The sequence below is a fragment of the Epinephelus moara genome, chromosome 10 (genome assembly GCF_006386435.1).
Source record: "Epinephelus moara isolate mb chromosome 10, YSFRI_EMoa_1.0, whole genome shotgun sequence".
NCBI classification, from domain to species: domain Eukaryota; kingdom Metazoa; phylum Chordata; class Actinopteri; order Perciformes; family Serranidae; genus Epinephelus; species Epinephelus moara.
The window spans coordinates 7,268,924-7,286,304 of NC_065515.1; the positions used below are offsets into that span (position 1 = coordinate 7,268,924).

The 17,381-nt window shown below is 40.8% G+C and overlaps 2 protein-coding genes across 3 annotated transcripts in view; one reads left to right on the plus strand and one right to left on the minus strand.

Annotated features, from left to right (window-relative positions):
* gabra5 (gamma-aminobutyric acid type A receptor subunit alpha5) overlaps positions 1-17,381 on the minus strand; it is a 52,883-nt gene that overhangs the window by 33,965 nt on the left and 1,537 nt on the right. Inside the window, exons 2-6 of one of the 2 annotated variants that reach the window (XM_050054583.1) lie at positions 9,538-10,008; positions 8,406-8,490; positions 8,109-8,233; positions 5,688-5,755; positions 4,292-4,512 (exon numbers count right to left, since the gene is read on the minus strand). In XM_050054583.1, the coding sequence (XP_049910540.1) occupies positions 4,292-4,512; positions 5,688-5,755; positions 8,109-8,233; positions 8,406-8,488 (497 nt within the window). In that variant the 5' untranslated portion in view covers positions 8,489-8,490; positions 9,538-10,008. The remainder of the gene's footprint in view (positions 1-4,291; positions 4,513-5,687; positions 5,756-8,108; positions 8,234-8,405; positions 8,491-9,537; positions 10,009-17,381) is intronic. The other variant, XM_050054584.1, reaches the window with a different exon arrangement.
* The window catches only part of gabrb3 (gamma-aminobutyric acid type A receptor subunit beta3), a 98,327-nt gene that overhangs the window by 22,916 nt on the left and 58,030 nt on the right, over positions 1-17,381 (plus strand). Inside the window, exon 2 of the mRNA XM_050054578.1 lies at positions 13,654-13,701. Within this exon, the coding sequence (XP_049910535.1) occupies positions 13,654-13,701 (48 nt within the window). The remainder of the gene's footprint in view (positions 1-13,653; positions 13,702-17,381) is intronic.

Here is a 17,381-nt window from a genome sequence, read left to right on the forward strand (position 1 = left end):
TTCAATCAGAAAGTTTAAGTTCATTAATAATTGATGAATTCACATGCTGATTGACAAAAAAATTTAATCATCGAAAACTTTTTTAATTCCTCAAGTGAAAATGCCAAAAGTTTTCTGATTCCAGCTTCTCAGCAGAGTCATTATGTTTCTGTATTTTTCATTAGTTTTTATTTTCATTTTATTTTTTAAAAAATGGTTCAGTTCAGTTTAGTTTAGTTAGTTTCCAGAGTGGGTTAGCTTTTGTCAAGGGCAAAGTTTAACAAGTTCAGAACAGGCACTACAATGCAAACACAGCATTTTGTATAAGAAACGCAGTCGCATTAAACATGTGCACCACTGCTTCTTCCTGCAGTGGACAGCTATTTAAAAGCCATTTTCTTGTATATGCTGGGTTTTGATGCTGTAGTTGCATTTAAGTCACTACAGTGGACCCTGGTGCGTCATGCCATACACTGCCACCCACTGGCCAGGTGTTGTCACTGCAACACAAATCTCTCAAAACCAAGATGGCCGACGGAATGCAAGAAATGTTGTGCAGCTCAAGAATATCTTGCCAGTCCTTCTATAACAGCAGAATCTGGCAGGTGAATAAAATCTGGTAACATTAAGTAACATCTAAGGAGTAATACAGCTGTTGAATTTTCAATTTTATGTTGTAAGGAAATTACAATTAATCCTCTGTCCACTAAACTGGACATGATGCATTGCTGGCTGTATTGTTGTTCTTGACAAAACTTCATTTGCAGTGACTGTTTTTATTCATATTATCAGAGGGAAATGTGCAGGTTTTGTAACAGAAACAATATTTTGACATTTTTTCAGAAAATGTTCATTGAAAAAATGATATAGTCCAATAGGAGGAGAAGTGTAGGGGGCTGAGGAGTGAAGAGGAAGGAGTTGAATGAGGGAGGGGAGCCCAGGAGGGAGGTGTAGAGAGAGAGGGGAGAGGCTGAGGTGTCAGAGGCAAAGTTCAACGTTTCTACATGGCACTGAACATATCAGAATATGTTCAACTATGTAAACACACTAGTTTAACAGCATTAAAATATGTTTTTATAGTTTCACTTGATATATATCTTTAAATTGGTTTATATTCTTCAGTTGAAAAAAAATTAACATCTCAAGTTTTTTCATGGTTATAGAGGAATAAAAACACAAATGAAAAAAATCTTGACTGAGGTCGTAATATATATCACACATGACAGGGTTTAGTTTTGTAAGTACCAATATCATTTCATTTCAGATTTTATATTTATTTCAGTTAACTAAAATGTTTATTTTTTCACACCTAGTTTTAGTTTTTAGTTTAGTTTTAGTTATCTTTAATAACTAGTGATGCACAATATTGGATTTTTTGACAATATCCAATACCCACTTTTTTCCCCAACTAATTTTAGTGATCAAGTCCCTGCTGTCGTGGAATTAACGATTCTGATAGTTCATTTTAAAGCCAATATGGGCTGATACGGAATCATCGTGCATCCCTAATAATTGCCGTGCTCCTGAGTTGTGAGGATTTGCTGCTTTTGCTGGATGTCTTTGGGATTTGAATGGTTGGCTTAATAAAACAAGCAATTTGAATTTTTTTTGGGAAATTATACAAAAAATAATCAGCTGATAAATTAATAATGAATAAGAGTAAATTATCAATGATTGCAGTCTAAGAAAGTGTCTCTAGTGTTACAGTAGTTTTTTTTAAATATGAATATGAGTGTTTATTACAGATGAATCACAAACATAAAGTGTGTTATTATCAAAATGCAGAACCACAAGATGATATCCAGGTGAGTGTAGCTTTGCAGAGCTCTGATATGTCATAATGACCAATAAGAACAGTGCAGACTAAAAGATGAATCACAAACTGAAACAAGAAAGCTAAACTGCTGCGATGACTGTCATTTCACACAGGTACATTTCATATTTTAGATTAATAAGAAATGATTGTGATCAATAGTAAATATGTTCCGTACTGTGAGGCGGCACCGTCTGGATCCAAACTCTCTTTTCCCTGTAAAACGTATTTAAATGGCGCAGCAGTGAGACCACTGCACACACTACTTGTTCTGTGAACAAGCAGTGTAGGAGAGTAATGCATGCATAAAATGTTTCTCTAATAACCTTGTTCCCAGAACACAAACACATTAATGGCCCAACGTGATCCTGTTTCTAATGGTCTGCAGTGTTTGAAAATGTGCTGCAGATTCACAGCAATTTTAAAGTTCAGCCGATCAATAGTCATTTCTGACATGCACCCACGTCCATTTCCTACAACTTCCTGTGTTAATATTTGATCCGGAGGATTTATGTCCTGATAAGATGATGACATATGAGACGTTTCTGTCTCGGATATAATATCTCTCTCTGCAGTGTGGACTGTGATGTGTTGCTCTTAAAAGTCATCCATAAATCAGATCATAAATGGATTAGTATGATATGACTGGAACAAAAATTACATGTCAACCCTTAAGTGATTTTAGAGCAGTGGTAGAGGAAGTATTCAGCTCCTTAAGTAAATGCACTCATGCCACAGTGTAAAAATACTCTGTAACAAGTAAAAGTACTTAAAGTATTTAAAGTACTTAATGTAGAACAACGTCCCCTGTGACTGTTGAACTATGACATATTATCTTATTAGGTTATTATGACTCATGCATTAATGTAAAATCAGTATTTAACTGTTGCAGCTGGTTGAGGTGGAGCTCATTTTTATCATTTTCATTATATTTTCACCATTAAATCCACTGATTGGTTTGTAAAATTGTAAAAATTGAGAAAAATGGTGTCGAAATTGATTCCTACACTGTTGTTGGTATGTATGTGATGTTCTGTTTAAACAAACGCCTTTTGTATCTGCTGTCATTGTGTTTTGAAATACTCTGTAGCATCTGTTTTGAGCTGAAAGTGCAAAAAATAAATAGTAAAACAGTAATAAAAGATAAAACAAATAATAATACATTGAAATTAATAATATAATTATTTATTACTAATTACCCACAGCCCAAAAATAATTTTAAAAATAATTAAATTACTAAAATGGTTTAAAAGAAACCCTCACATTTCAGATGCTGAAACCATGAAATGTTTGGCTTTTTTGCGTGAAAAACAACTAAAATATTATTACAATAGTTGCCTTTAATAATTAATTTTCTATCAGTTGTCAGTTTGTCTATTAACTGACGACTCGTTTCAGCTCTATTTGAACATCAGCTTGAACAAAGAGCTTGAGCTTGTGACACATGTAAACATTAATGGCGTCCTCCTCGGCTGAGCTGTAACATTAGCTAGCTCAGTTGTGCTAGGTGAGCTAGCAGTAGATGCACTCTTCCTTCTGCGCGGTGAGGGTGTGATTTGGCAGAAAGAAAATAGTGCCTACATGAAACTGCTCACAGCAAGGTCTGTGCATTATCTTGAGTAACCGGGTCATGATTTCTGGAAAGAGACATTGCTGTTGAGTTTTTCAAACGTGTTTTGAGCACCACAAGCTGAGCGCCATCTTGTTAAGGCAGACATCTCTACAGGCGATATCTCCAACACTCAGCAACTCACACCAAAACAATCTAGCCTGACAAATAGCACGACAGGTGAGAGGAAAAATCTGTTTTGTTTTGTTTTTCGTTTTAAGGGTTTCACTGTTCCTTCAATTTGAAAAGTAACTCGTAACTAAAGCCGTCAGGTAAATGTTGTGAAGTAAAAGTACAATGTTTCCCCTTGAACTATAGCAGAGTATTAGTAGGACGTGGCTTAAGAAGTGCCATAAAGTTATTTAGTTACATTCCACCGCTTATTTTAAGTATCAGAAACTGCAAACAATATGTTCCTTACACCTCCACAGCAGCTCATACACAGCATTTAAATGCAGTGTTAGAGCAGTAAAAGGCTGTCTCCCTGTTAAAGTGAGGGTTTCTGTGACGTGGTGACACAGTTATTGATGGAGGAGTGAAACACAGGGCTCTCTGTGTCAGAGCACTGGGTCAATGCAAACATTTCAACTTGCTCTGACCTCCAGTATACAGACTGAGGACAACATGATGACGCATCAGTGCACCAGCGAGACATGTAGTATGAGTGTGTGGGCTGCATGAGTGCAGCAGGGGTCTTAAAAACCATTACCAAAGAAGTATTACAGGCTGATGGATGTTTTAGTCATCTCTAATTGGATTACACAACATTTCTGCGCTGCACTCGCCCGCTCTTATGATTCCATGTTTTAGTTGTTAGACTGATTGGAAAAGAAATGTTTACCCCACTGTGGTCCAGAGCAGGATTAAAGGTTAGCCGTGAGAGAGCTTACCTCATGGTGTACAGCAGAGTGCCGTCGTCTTTCAGCCGCAGGAGCTTGTTGGGTGTTGTCATATTGTGTGCGATGGATTTCTTCCCGTTGAGGAAGAAGGTGTCCGGAGTCCAGATGTTGCTGGCCAGGAGGTTATTCAGGGGGAGCATCTCCATCGGGCCTTTGAAGCAAAGTCTCTCATCTTTCCAGCTTTGACGGAAGAACACGTCAATAGTGTACTCCTGCAGGAAAAAATACACGTTAAAACTGAAACACACATTAATGAATTAGCCCATTAGATACTGTACATGTATATGGGGAGTAATATCATAAACGCTGCAAAGCTTTTTGTGTACACCAATGATTCCCATTGTACCATAGCGCAGTGGTTCCAAACTGGTGGCTCGTTTCTGTATCCCTACGTTCACCTTTGGGGGTACCCCACCTATAGAGGGGTGTCTCCCACCTTACCTCTCCCCTTTTGCTGTTGTGCTCCATGGGAGAGGTAAGCGACATTGCTTTCATAGTAATTTTAAGTAATATATGGTTGTAACTGACGGAGGATTCTGTTTTTACCTCTTGCTGTCAGGTATGTTTTTTGTGTTTTATTTAATTGAATGTAACATGGCAAGTGAGCAGATAAGTTCCACATAAGTTATAAACAGTTAGCTAAAAGTAATGTGTAAATACATAAAAAATAGTTAAGATAAATTAATCAGAATCAGCCATGATATGCACTGAATGTGGACGTACTTTAAAGTTTCAAAATGTAATGTTCTTGTTTTAATAAGTTTAGGTCAGTCCAGGGGTCGACAACCTGTGGCCCCAGAGCTGCGTGCCATTCTTTGAAAAAAATTATATGGTTATGAATAAAGTTTTTTTTTTTACAATTTAATGTTCATTTATCATTGCTGTAGGACTAAACTGATTCTTATATTCTCTGATTATACAAACTGTGCAGCCTGTTTTAACATGTTTTAACATTTTGTCAACAAAAATGTGCGTCACATGTCTCCAGCCTGGCGCCTTTTCCTCTACATTTTGCCAAACTTCAACTGCAGTGGCTCGTCTGGAGCCTCTCTAGCTGGGCTGGTTAGAGAATTTAATATTGCATAGACAGATTTGTTTGCTGCAGAGTTTAAGTACAAAATGCAGAGAGCCACCTTGGTGTAAAACATATTAATGAACGCTCATTTAGAATTATCAACAATGCTGATGGGCTGATTTAGACCAATATGTCCCTGAGTCAGACAATCAGTTTACATACAACATATTTCTATTGTGACTGACATGATGAAAGGAAATTCTGTTTATTTCAATGTATTATGTGAAAAAAATCCTGCCATATTTTGGCTGGTTTTTAATATAAAATATTTAGTATAAGTCAAGAATGTAACTTAAATAAAGTGTGTCTTACCATCTCAGTGTCAGAGACTGGACCGAAGCTGGTGACGAAGATGTTGGTTTTGATTTCCGTCACCTTCTCTGTAAGGATGAAAAGGAAAGATCAGCATAATAAGCATTATCATAAATATCTAATGCAGGTTTTTGTTTTCTGTGACATGACAGAGGGAAGAATAATAAACCACATTCCCCAATGCTCATAGCTTGTTGCAGTATCTTCTGTAGTGCATGCTGCATGATACTTTTACTGGCCAATGCAGATCTACCATGTGGGCTCTGTGACTTGCTAAAGTTGAGTTGCCCTGAAAAATGTCAAACTCTGAGTTGTTTGGTGAAGGCTTAAAAGGCATTCTTTATGCTTGAGTAAAACATAAAACTTTGGGTCTTCTTTTTAAGACGATTTTCTTGAATATAAAAAGATCATTTGTTTTTAAGGGCCCATAAGACATACTGTATGGTCAGGGTTTATTTATTGTCACTGTACAACACAGTGGCACAGTGAAATGCAGTTGTAGTCCATTTATGCTACACGAGACAAACCCAACAAAACAAAACCAGTAGTGCATTCCTAGGTGAATTCTCTGGGCATGAATAGCGTGCTGCAGGAATGAATGTTAAAACCCGGACATGAGTTAGCATCTTAGCACTCCCGGTTCTCTCATCTCGAAGTCGACGGGTTTTCTGAACGGGTTTTTGTAAGATGCCTAAAAATAATTTCTGTAGTTAACACAAGGTGAAGAGAGAGAGAGTTCTTTGACATCAAATACATCAGTAAATACTCAACTGGTGAATTGTGAAGATTCTTGGTGTCTAAATAAGACTACAGAGGTTGTCCAGGACATTAAACGTGTGAACTCATCTCCTCACTAGTCCGTTACAGTCTCTTTGTGTTATTGTCACGCTCTTGCAAACTAAACTAACTTCAACTTTCCGACTTGTAGATTTATCAAGTCGCAGTATTTTCCAATTATAGTTAAGTTGGAAGGTTAGTGGTGGGGATATTGAAGACATGCAACTTTACCCATGGTGCTCTGTTGTTTGCTGGTGTTGTGCAATACATGAGTGGCTGATGTGCAACACAGTTATGTGTAGTGTGTGTTTTTATGTATTTTTTATGGTGTATGCTTTTCATTTCTTCTGGATTTATATCGGAAGGCAGCAATACTTGTGCAGCTTCTTAGTCCAAGACGAATTTCCATGCGGGGACAATAAAGCGTATATAGCGTATCATATCGTATCGTATCGCATCGTATTGCATCGTAGCGTAGCGTATCGTATAAAGTCAGCCTTTTTTGGGAAGACTATCCTGCTGAACAAATCATGTAAGTATCACAGACTTGTCTTTGCCACGGAGCTTATTTTTCTGCAATAATCCAAAATCAAATGGAAAAATCCCATTGGCTATTTGACGAGGGAACCAGCGTGATGCTAACTTCTGGTTTGGTCTACGCAAAAAAACAATTACCTCTTTACCGCTCTACATTGTTGGCATCTTAACATTAAAAAATTTAACATCAGAGAAACGATGTCAATCACCTTTGACTATTTTTAGGCAGCGAGCATCACTGATGTAAACACAGAGTCCACCTCCCCTCATCTGTTTAGAAAGAATGCTGATTTCACTGTAACTATTTTGCATCACTGGAACTCTCCAGATGAATGCAGCATGTCCTAAACAGCCTTGACACCCTGAAGGTATCAAAACAGCTCAGTGCCCTCGAGACAAACATCTGCAGGACCAGCACAATAAGAAACAGAGTGTAAGCAGCACACACTCACCTTAAAGTGCCACACTTTTACTTCAATAGGGCCAAATAGAGTTCACGATACATAATTATTTAACGGCGTTAAACTATAATGATCTAAACAATGTACTGTTTCCTAACACACTGAAATCACAGAGCAGCAGAGGAGAAACATTTTCCGATTTGCTGCTTTTTCATCCCTCCTTTCTGATGAGAACTTCAGTCGTTTCTTACTTTGGCCCGCCTCGACTGAGAACAATGGAGCTGCTGTTTTATGACAGGAAAAAACGGCTTTCTCAAGGTCACACCGTCACACTGTCTGCTTCAGCGTGTGTTCACAGTGCCATTAAATCATACTTAGAGGAGACGTAAACAGCTGATAATGCCTCTTTGTCAAAGACACCACGGACGTAGACACATTTTTCCTTGTCTGGGACGAGCAGGAGACAGATGTTGCGGTGCGGAGCATTGTTCTCTGCGTGGAGTGGAGGGCTGGAAGCTTTCATGCAGAGCTATCGATACAGAGGCTGAACAACACAAGTACAGCTTTCTGTAGTTGTTATTAGAAAAGAGAGGCTCCCCCTGGACACTTTCATAATGACATATTTAGTTCTCACCTAGTGTATGTGTGACAGCTTTAATTACCAAAATGTCAGAGGTGTTGAGGTTTGTATATCCAGTGGGCCTACCTCCCAGTCCAGGGCGGAGTCTGTAGTCGTAACCATCCAGCAGCCCGTCCAGGATGCGTGTGAAGATGGTAATGTTGTCATTTATTTCAGCCTCTTTGGGAGTTCCAGTTACATCCTGGGAGAGGCTGGATGTGTAAGAGAGACAGACAGAGATAATCTAACTCACTTATAAAAACAGTAACTTAAAATTTACATTTTAATCATTTGAGCAAATAACGCAGACACAATGTGTGTTCACTGATTCTTCAAAATGTGCCTTTATGTTGCCCTGCAAAGTTACACCAGTCACTTCCTTACCTCAGACGGCAGGTGATGCTCACAAGCAAGACACAGACCCACAGACGTCTCATTGCAAAGCTGTAGCACATTCCATCGCCCATTCCTGAAACAAGACATCCTCACCTGTTTAAAAGGTTGTTGACTGGCTGCTTTTATCTCAAATTAAAACAGAAATTAATTTTAGAATTATTCATTGTAGAGCCTCCATTGTTGCACCCTGGAAACTAAATAATAAATATCATATATATCTCATTATAAAACACCATTGTAGCCTAACTGGCAGCTAGTCGACCCTCACTACATGCATGTGGGTGTACAAAGTGATCAGCTAATCTTTCTTAGGTGCACAAATGTTTTCACTACACCACAGGAGCACAGCAATGTGCTGACAGTATCACAACACCCAATGCAGCAATCTCCATGCACCCAAATGTAGTCACAATCTGCCTTCCAAACCACTATGGGACAACATCTGCACAGATGTTAGCAGCATGTCAGAATAAAAAAAAGATGAAAATACAAAGTTCCTCTCTCTCAGACTTGCAAACAGCGTGTTACTGCCTGTGCTGGACCTTCTCCCAGTCCACCATCTCACTGCAGGAGCCTCTGCTCCATCTCACTAATTAATGTTCTCTATAAGTTGATGACTTCTGACAGGGTGCAGGCTGAGCTGAGCTGTATTCCCAACACTGGATATCCAGCCAGAGCTGAAGGTGTGAAATACCTCTGCACAGCTGTAATCCCGCAATCCTTCCTGCACCGCAGCTGGACTCTTCACATACAGTAACTGAATCCCCTCAGTGTTGCTGTGACTGTACGCACCCTGCACCGCATCCCCTTCATTCACGACTCACTCCTGCGCTCACACACATCCCTACCAGCCGCCTGATTTCCCTCCAGCAGCAGGAGGCAAAGTGAATACCTCTCTTCCTCCAGCTTTCATCACCACCGTGCTCAGAAGTCTATCCCGGTGCAGGTCCCTTCCTCCAGCAGCAGCAGCAGCAGCAGCAGCACACCTCGGGTACACACTGACTACAGTAGCCTATTCTTCTCCAATGCCCACACGTCCCACTACATCTCGTACTGTACGCTGGCCTATAACAACGCTCTGCTGCACAGGCGCTGCTGAGCCGCAGTTACCAAATCTTACCACACAAGACGATGCGCAGTCAAACTTCTCCCAGCTCCGCAGATGTCTCACACGCAGATTGCACTGTTTAGTATTTGGCATCAATTCTGAAGAACGTCACCTCCATCCGCGCACAGTGACTGCATATTGGAGAGGGAGACAGAGACACGGAGAGACACGGAGAGACAGAGAGAAAAGCTGTGGACTAATTCCACTGTCAGCGAGCTTTATTTCGCCCCACAGCGATTAAAAGGTTGGCAGCGAAAATGTAAAGGCTTCCCAACACTTGTGCTGACTGACCATCCTTTAGTTTGGTCTCCGAGGAGCCGCGAGCACACAGCAAGCTCTGCAGAAAATCCAATAGTGTATCCAAAGGCGAAGTACAATGCAAATAGACTCTGGTGCGAATTAAAGAGACGAGCGAGCAGTGCGGCCAGAGAAGCGGGAGGATCTGTGGCCAGTGAGAGGAGGAGGAGGAGAGGAGGAGAGATGCTGAGGAGAGAGATGGAGACAGATAGGGGAGGGAGGGGGAGACACACAGAGAGAGAAGGAAAGAATAAAAGGACAAAATTAACAGTAGTAACAATGACAACCATAAGAGGGATCTCCACAACAACATAACCCTCCTGAAAGCTTTAATAATCTTCTAATGATTTTTTTATCTGCAAATTACACTGTCTGTATTCTGAATGTCTAATGTTGCAGCAAAGTTGAATTCATATACTAACTGAAGGAATTTAGTGTGATTCCTCCCTTAATTTTAGCAGTGTTATAAATGACACTCTAAAAATGACTCATGGGGTTTGTGAATAACACCTAAAATAAAAAATATGTTCGTTACATTAAAGCAGTGGTTCCCATCTGGCGGGACGCGGTGCAAAAGTGTGTTTAGTTTCATTTATTTGCACATACATGTATAAAAAAATGGCAGCATGGTGGTACAGTGGTTAGCACTGGTTTGAACCCAGGGTGGGGATTCAGGAGGAGCCCCTCTGTGCAGAGTTTGCATGTTCTCCCAATGTCAGCGTGGTTTTCTCTGGGTGCTCCGGCTTCCTCCCACAGTCCAAAGACATGCAGATTAATTGGTGACTAGGTGTGAATGTGAGTGTGAATGGTTGTCTGTCTCTATGTGTCAGCCCTGTGATAGTCTGGTGACCTGTCCAGGGTGTACCCCGCCTCTTGCCCAATGTCAGCGTGGTTTTCTCTGGGTGCTCTGGCTTCCTCCCACAGTCCAAAGACCCCCCCCCCCCCCCCCCCCCCATGATCCCCAACAGGATAAGCGGGTACAGAAAATGACTGAATGAATGCATGGGAAATACAGAGAAAAGAAATTAAAAGTTAAAACATGGTGCAGGAAAGGTTAGAAGCCAAAATGGCTTATGAGGACACCTCCCCTATTATATACAACAACAATCATACATAAAAGGAAAAAGATAAATACGAAGATTGCACAACTGAATGAGAGTTCCAGACTAAAAAGTACTACACAATTGTTGAAGGTGTACAATTTACAACAACAAGATGTTCAAAAGTTTTCTGAACGATAATGTCAATGATGATTGTAGAGATGAAGGAAGGTTGTTCCAAAGAGAGGGTCCTCTGTATTTCAGCGGATATTGATTAAGAGAAGTTCGACAATATGGGAGATAAAGGTCCTTAGAGGGTCTTGTGGAATATGAGTGAATGTCTGACGAAGACTTAAAAAAGTTCTGAAAAACACTCGGCAAGTCATGAGTGACATGTACATATTCATACATGAATACACAATGTTCACAGTGAAGCAGATGATTCGCATTTGTTAGCAAAGCTAGTCACTTTCAAAAATGTCTTCTTGAGACCCTTGTCCCACTTATTGAGATAAGTGGGACATGTGGCAGCCCACAGGTCCATTTTGAAATGGACCGCAAGTAACTCGCAAAGGTGTCAAGTTTGTAAAAAAAATAAGGCACATAATATATAATAAAAATAGGCACTTGCGGCGATGACGGCTTCGCTCTCACTTTTGAGCACGCCTTGCACATGAGGGCACAAACAATGCAGCATGTCTGCGGGTCCTATTACAACTCATATTAATGTTTATTGTAAGGTGGCGGCCTCTAGTGGCTGTAGGGTGGACCAGCAGGTCAAACAAACACAGGGCTTTGTCCCAGGAGACTGTTTGTGTCCCAATGCATAAGTCAAAGTTGAATTACTTTAACTTGCATACAGACATAATGTCATGTTATGTACTTAATGCTGGAGCCATAGTTTTATTTGTTTATTCTATCCTTATCTAAACAAGGTAAAAATAGATATACACATGCAGTTATTAAACTGGACACACGGTGGAGCTTTCATGTGTGAAGGGCATATAGTGAAGCTCCAGGTAATGAGAATCAGGTGTGGAATGGGGAAGCAAACAGTTTTTGACCGTGTTGTGGAAGCATGTTGAAAAGTAGAAGGTATTGGCGTGTAAAACTGAATTGCTGAATGGAATAATGACTACATATGGACAACGCTGCTGCCCTTCTGTTATGGTGAGCAAGTGTATATTGTCTTGAGTATAAATGGGCGCCAAATCCAAAGAAACAAAGTGCACTGGACATTAGTCTCGCCACCAGACAATCAGAGATCTCCGCCTTCTGATAGTCTGGGGACACTCCTTTCTAAAGTGTGTTTAACACACCGGAGAAAACGACCGGCAACAAAGCAACGCCTCTTGCATTTTTTAAAAGGACACGCCCTCCCCGAAATGTGCGCTCCCCCTTTTCTCGTCCGCAAGGAAACACACACACAGAGAGCGTGAAAATGGATGCCGAGAGATTTAACTCCGTTTTATCAAACGTGTGCTCAGTCCACAAGATTGTGGAAATGAAGGACTTACAGCGGCTTTGTTTAAAACTTTTAACGCAGTTGGACTATGTTTACGAGCACAAGAGTTCAGCGAGCCACCGAAGGAGCGCCCTGCAGATTTACTATTGGTTCTGCAACGTAGGGAGTTTTTTTAAATTCTGAAATTGTATCCGCCCATCTAAACACAAAATCAGGGAGAAAGTCATCAGTCTTTAGTTAAGCAAAGCGTCTAAAGACTGACTTGTGAGTCTAACTGGACATTGGTTTATCGTTAGCCCAGAACACGTGTATAGAACAAGTTCACTTGTTCGCCCCTCAGTGGCTTGTTTTGATATTTTGTTTTGGTAAAAAAGTCACTACATTCAATGTGATGTTGTCCTGCCATGTCTCATGTTACATTAAGTATATAACTTCATGCTGTGACGTAACAAACACACTTAATTTAACCTAAACTGAATCGTACACTTTTTCTTTACTTTCAGTATGTTTTGCGGTGAGTATAGATAAAATAGGGACATACTACTTCATCTTAACATTGCACCTTGAGCTTTGACCCTCTTGCTAATGTATTCGTAAAAGTCTGTAGCACAAACTGTCATCTGTCTGCAGCTTAGTCAATGTGACGTATCTTCTACTTCCCAAAAGATTATATTGTAATAATATATATATAATATATATATAATATTGTGGTATTTTTTGGCATACTGCATTTGACATACTGTGTATTGAGACATGCCAATTTTTCCTGGCATACGAAATAGTATGGTAGTATGGGTACGAGAACACATCTGCAGGGGTGGTAATTTAGGAAACGCTCCTGTGGGTCGCATTAGAGGGTGGGAATAAACAACCCATGTTGTCATATGGGTTGGAAGACTTGTTGATGTTTTTTTTTGTTTTTTTTGATAGATCAGCCTATTGTAGGCCTGTCTTATGTGGGACACAAACCTTTATGGTCCAGATTGCAGGAGGAGACTATATGTCACACACGTCTGCAAGCAGCACAACTAGAACTCTACAGTATATCTCATCATTCTGCATTCGTCTCCACCTGGATCAGGGCCAATCCACTCACAACTGAGTCAGTTATAATGCTGGATTTCTTTTAAATGTTAAAAGATAAGACCAAGTGCAAAGAGTTCTTTTTAAAAGAGCAGCACCTTTATGAATTTGGACTCGAGGTGAAAGCCCTCTGGTGCTTCTGTGTCCTGACAGTGTGGAGTCAGAAACAAGTCTACAGCTGGGACATGGGAAAAGTCAGAGTCAGGACACAGAAAGTAATTCCTCCTTCTTTTGTATTTGCAGGAATGCTGTTGATGGGAACAAAAAGCTGTACGCCATCTACGATACGAGGTAAGAAACACTTCCTAAAAAGTCATGTAGGAGTAGCAGTGTTAATCCTGAAATGCAGTGAGAGTGTATTGCTTGAATAAATGGAAGGAGAAAGTTGTTGGGAAGAGTCCAGCTCAGGCACACTCGCTCATCCCCTGCAGTGATATTGAACTTCTTCCACTACGGCAAATACTGTAGCACACAGGAAAAAAAAGAGCTCAGACAGAAAGTATACAGATAGCTTTCTTATGAAATCTTCACAGGAACAACTTTGAGTGACACAAAAGTATTTCACACCAGATCCAAAGATTCATTTTCACTCCTGCTGCCAAGAATAAACGAGACAACGAGGATATACTGAACTTGCAAAGTCATCAGGAGCAGACTGAAGCAACTCCATGGAAAATCTGTGGGTCCAAAAGATGCTTCTATACAAAAATGATAACGAATACTGTATGTTATTTTTACATTTGGCCCACCAAAACCCCTTTTGCCTATCTAACACTAATCGTATAGTCGTCAGATGACTTCTCTGTGTCTCTACACATCACACCTGGGCTCTTCTACAGCAAAGAGAATATATTAAGTTTTTTAAACTGAAGTTAAAGGTCCAGTGTGTTGGATTTAGTGGCATCTAGTGGTGAGCTTGCAGATTGCAACCAACTGAAACTTCACCAAACGTATAGGAGAATTACTGTAATGCAAATGGCCATATCTAGAGCCAGTGTTTGGTTTGTCCATTTTGGGCTACTGTAGAAACAACATGGCGAATTCTGTGGAAGAGGATCCGCTCCATATGTAGACATAACCAGCTCATTCTAAGGCAACAAAAACACAACAATTCTGTTTTTTCAGGGGATTATACACTAAAGGTTCATTCTCACTGCTGCGATGCGGAAATGCGGGACGGATTTGCGGAATATTTGTGCAGCGCTTTTCCGCGTTTAAACCATACACACAGGCGCGGTACAGACACGGTGCGGAATTTCGCATTGTTGTGTTCCAAGTCCGCGCAGTGTGAACGGGTGTTGGTGAACACATTCTCAGAACCCATCGGCTGTATTTGGTGTCTGACTTCCGGCAGACGCCGATACAGCCTCTGGGGGCAGACCCCCAATTTTTTGGCATTCGGTTTGATTTGGGCAAAGTTTGCAGTGACGCCAATTATGTTCCACCTCGTTAGTTCACCGCACGGACCGTTTAACCTGGCAACAACTGCAGCCGGCTCAAACGTGATTGGTCAATATCACGCGGACTACAAACAGCCTACAACCGGAAACCAGGGCTCTTCCGCTCTTCTTCCGGAGGCAAGATCTCCGGGGTTTGCCTACAGACTCTACATTCACTGAATGTAGAATCTGTATATAGAGACTAGGGTGAACATGGACGAGAGTAGCAGCAGCAGCGAGCTAGCAAGCTAACGTTTAGTGTCAGCATCAACTTTCTTTAGCACTTACCACTCTCACCGCAGCCACCAAGCTGGACAATGGGCTGCCAGATGCTGTCCTTTAATTCACTGTTCATAAAATCATCCCGTCTTTTATCAAAAAGGACGGGGTGCTGTGAAACGGGGTTTATCAACCTTTCTCCCATACTGTCCTGCCTGACTGGATTTCGGACTCTCCTGGGTCTGTGCGACTATAAATAAACAATTTCATTGGCCCAGCTGTGTAGTTCCACCGGCGAATTCCGTGGGGGTCAAAGTCTGGGCGGAAACTTTTTTCACTGCATGAAAGTTCCGCCCCGGTGTGCAAACTTTGATAAGAACCCATGAAATCAACTTTCATATTTTTCCGCGTGAATAATCCACGCGGATATTCGCCCTCAGTGAGAATGGACTTTAATGAAAACATACTTATTATATTATGTTCCATTTCTGTCAGTATACCCCCCCAAATCCTAAACACTGGACCATTAAGGTGAGCCTATGTACAGTAGATTTGCTGAACAGTGGCTAAAGTGTTAACTGGAAGCTAACTAGATTAAAAAGCCAGAACTTTATGTAGGCTAACAGTAGCTCGTCGGAAGTCAAGATAAGGAATAAGGTCAGCAGTGGCTCACTAATGTCCTTTATACAAGAGAGCAATATCTAACGAGGGTTGGCTAGCCAATTTAAGCTAGCATTACTGAACTAAACTTTCCATTCATAAGAGGACGGATGTGTTATTAATTCTTTTGAGAATCACACAGTCTCACTAAAAGAAATTCAAATTACATTGCACTCTAGTGTCGCAGTATTTTTCAACCCAAACACAACGCAAAATGTACAAAATGTAGCGTGTCTGCAGTTTGCAGAAAAGTGCGATGCCAACATTTTCTCCAGGCGACCACTTTTTCTCACACCAGAGCTGGACATGAGCAACTCATAGACCTTTTTCACAGCAGACAATTTTGACTTGTCATAGTAGGAAAAGCACAGATGAAAATGATATCATTAACGAAGGCTCTGTTCCATTAAGTGTCCCAGTAAGCAATTAAAGTGAGCCAGCATGCACAATACCAGGGCCTGCACTAAGTGGAATGCAGCCATCCTTAATGTTAATAAATACACCTGAGCTTTTCCTGCTATTACAAGTCAAAATGTCTGCCATGAAAAAGGTCTATTGGGGGGTGACTGAGCTAACCACTGGGGCATGTACAACCAGCGAGGTTCCTGAATAGACAAGAGACACTTTGGCTGCTTGAGTGCCGCTCTGGTGTGACATTAAAATAAAACATCGAGGCAAAAGAGTATGTTTTGTTTTAACATTTGGTGAGACACATATTAAGTCTTGGGGTCTTCCTCCAAAGACATTTTGAGCATCAATCACTTCAGTCCCCTGCATCCTGGTGATATTTTTATGCACCAATTTTCTGCCTTTTCTCCATCATGGAAATGTCAAGGTGCTTCCTGCTTCAGCTGTGCATATAATTGCTTCATCTTCTTTTTGTTACACGGCAGATTGCAAGCGTTGCTTCTGACGTTGCATATCACCACCACCTAGTTTACAGGGGGCATCGTTGCATCTACAACCCAGGTGCCAGAGAGAATGTTTGCAATGAATGTTTCTGAAAACTATAGATACATTTGTGCATTTATTGTTTATAGTGAAAACTTTGAGACTGTTCCTCAGCATGGCTGTGGTGAAAGTGTGGTTGGGTTTAGGCACAAATATCATTTGGTTCTGGTCAGGAAAAGATCATGTTTGGGCTTAAAACACAAAAGCTGCTGGAAAAGTGGACAGGTCGGTGAAATATACTCAGGTTCAGTAGCTTAAAAGCCGCTGGGGAACACAGCAAAGCGTTGCCAGTACAAACGCCATCTAACGTCCCCTCAACCTCCCAGTGACAAAGTCATCTTATATTCCGTCACTTTAGAAACGTTAATATGAAACATAAGCAATGTACAAATGTATATGTGGTTTGCGGAAACAAACAATGCCAACATTCAAGCAGTTGCTGAAATAAAAGGCAAGTTAATAACATGTCGGGCAGGAAATCCAAAGTGTGGGATCATTTTGAGAAGGTGAAGGACGAACCCAAGGTGATATGTAAACTCATCTTCATTGGTCGACTACAAACATGACGTATCATCTGAAACATGGAAGTAGCTACATGCCCATTAGCCCACAGCGTCATTAACAGGCGGCTCGCTCAGTGTGTGACGTGCACTTGTAGATAAAATATAGGCCTATATTAATGAAGGTTCATTAGTACGGTTT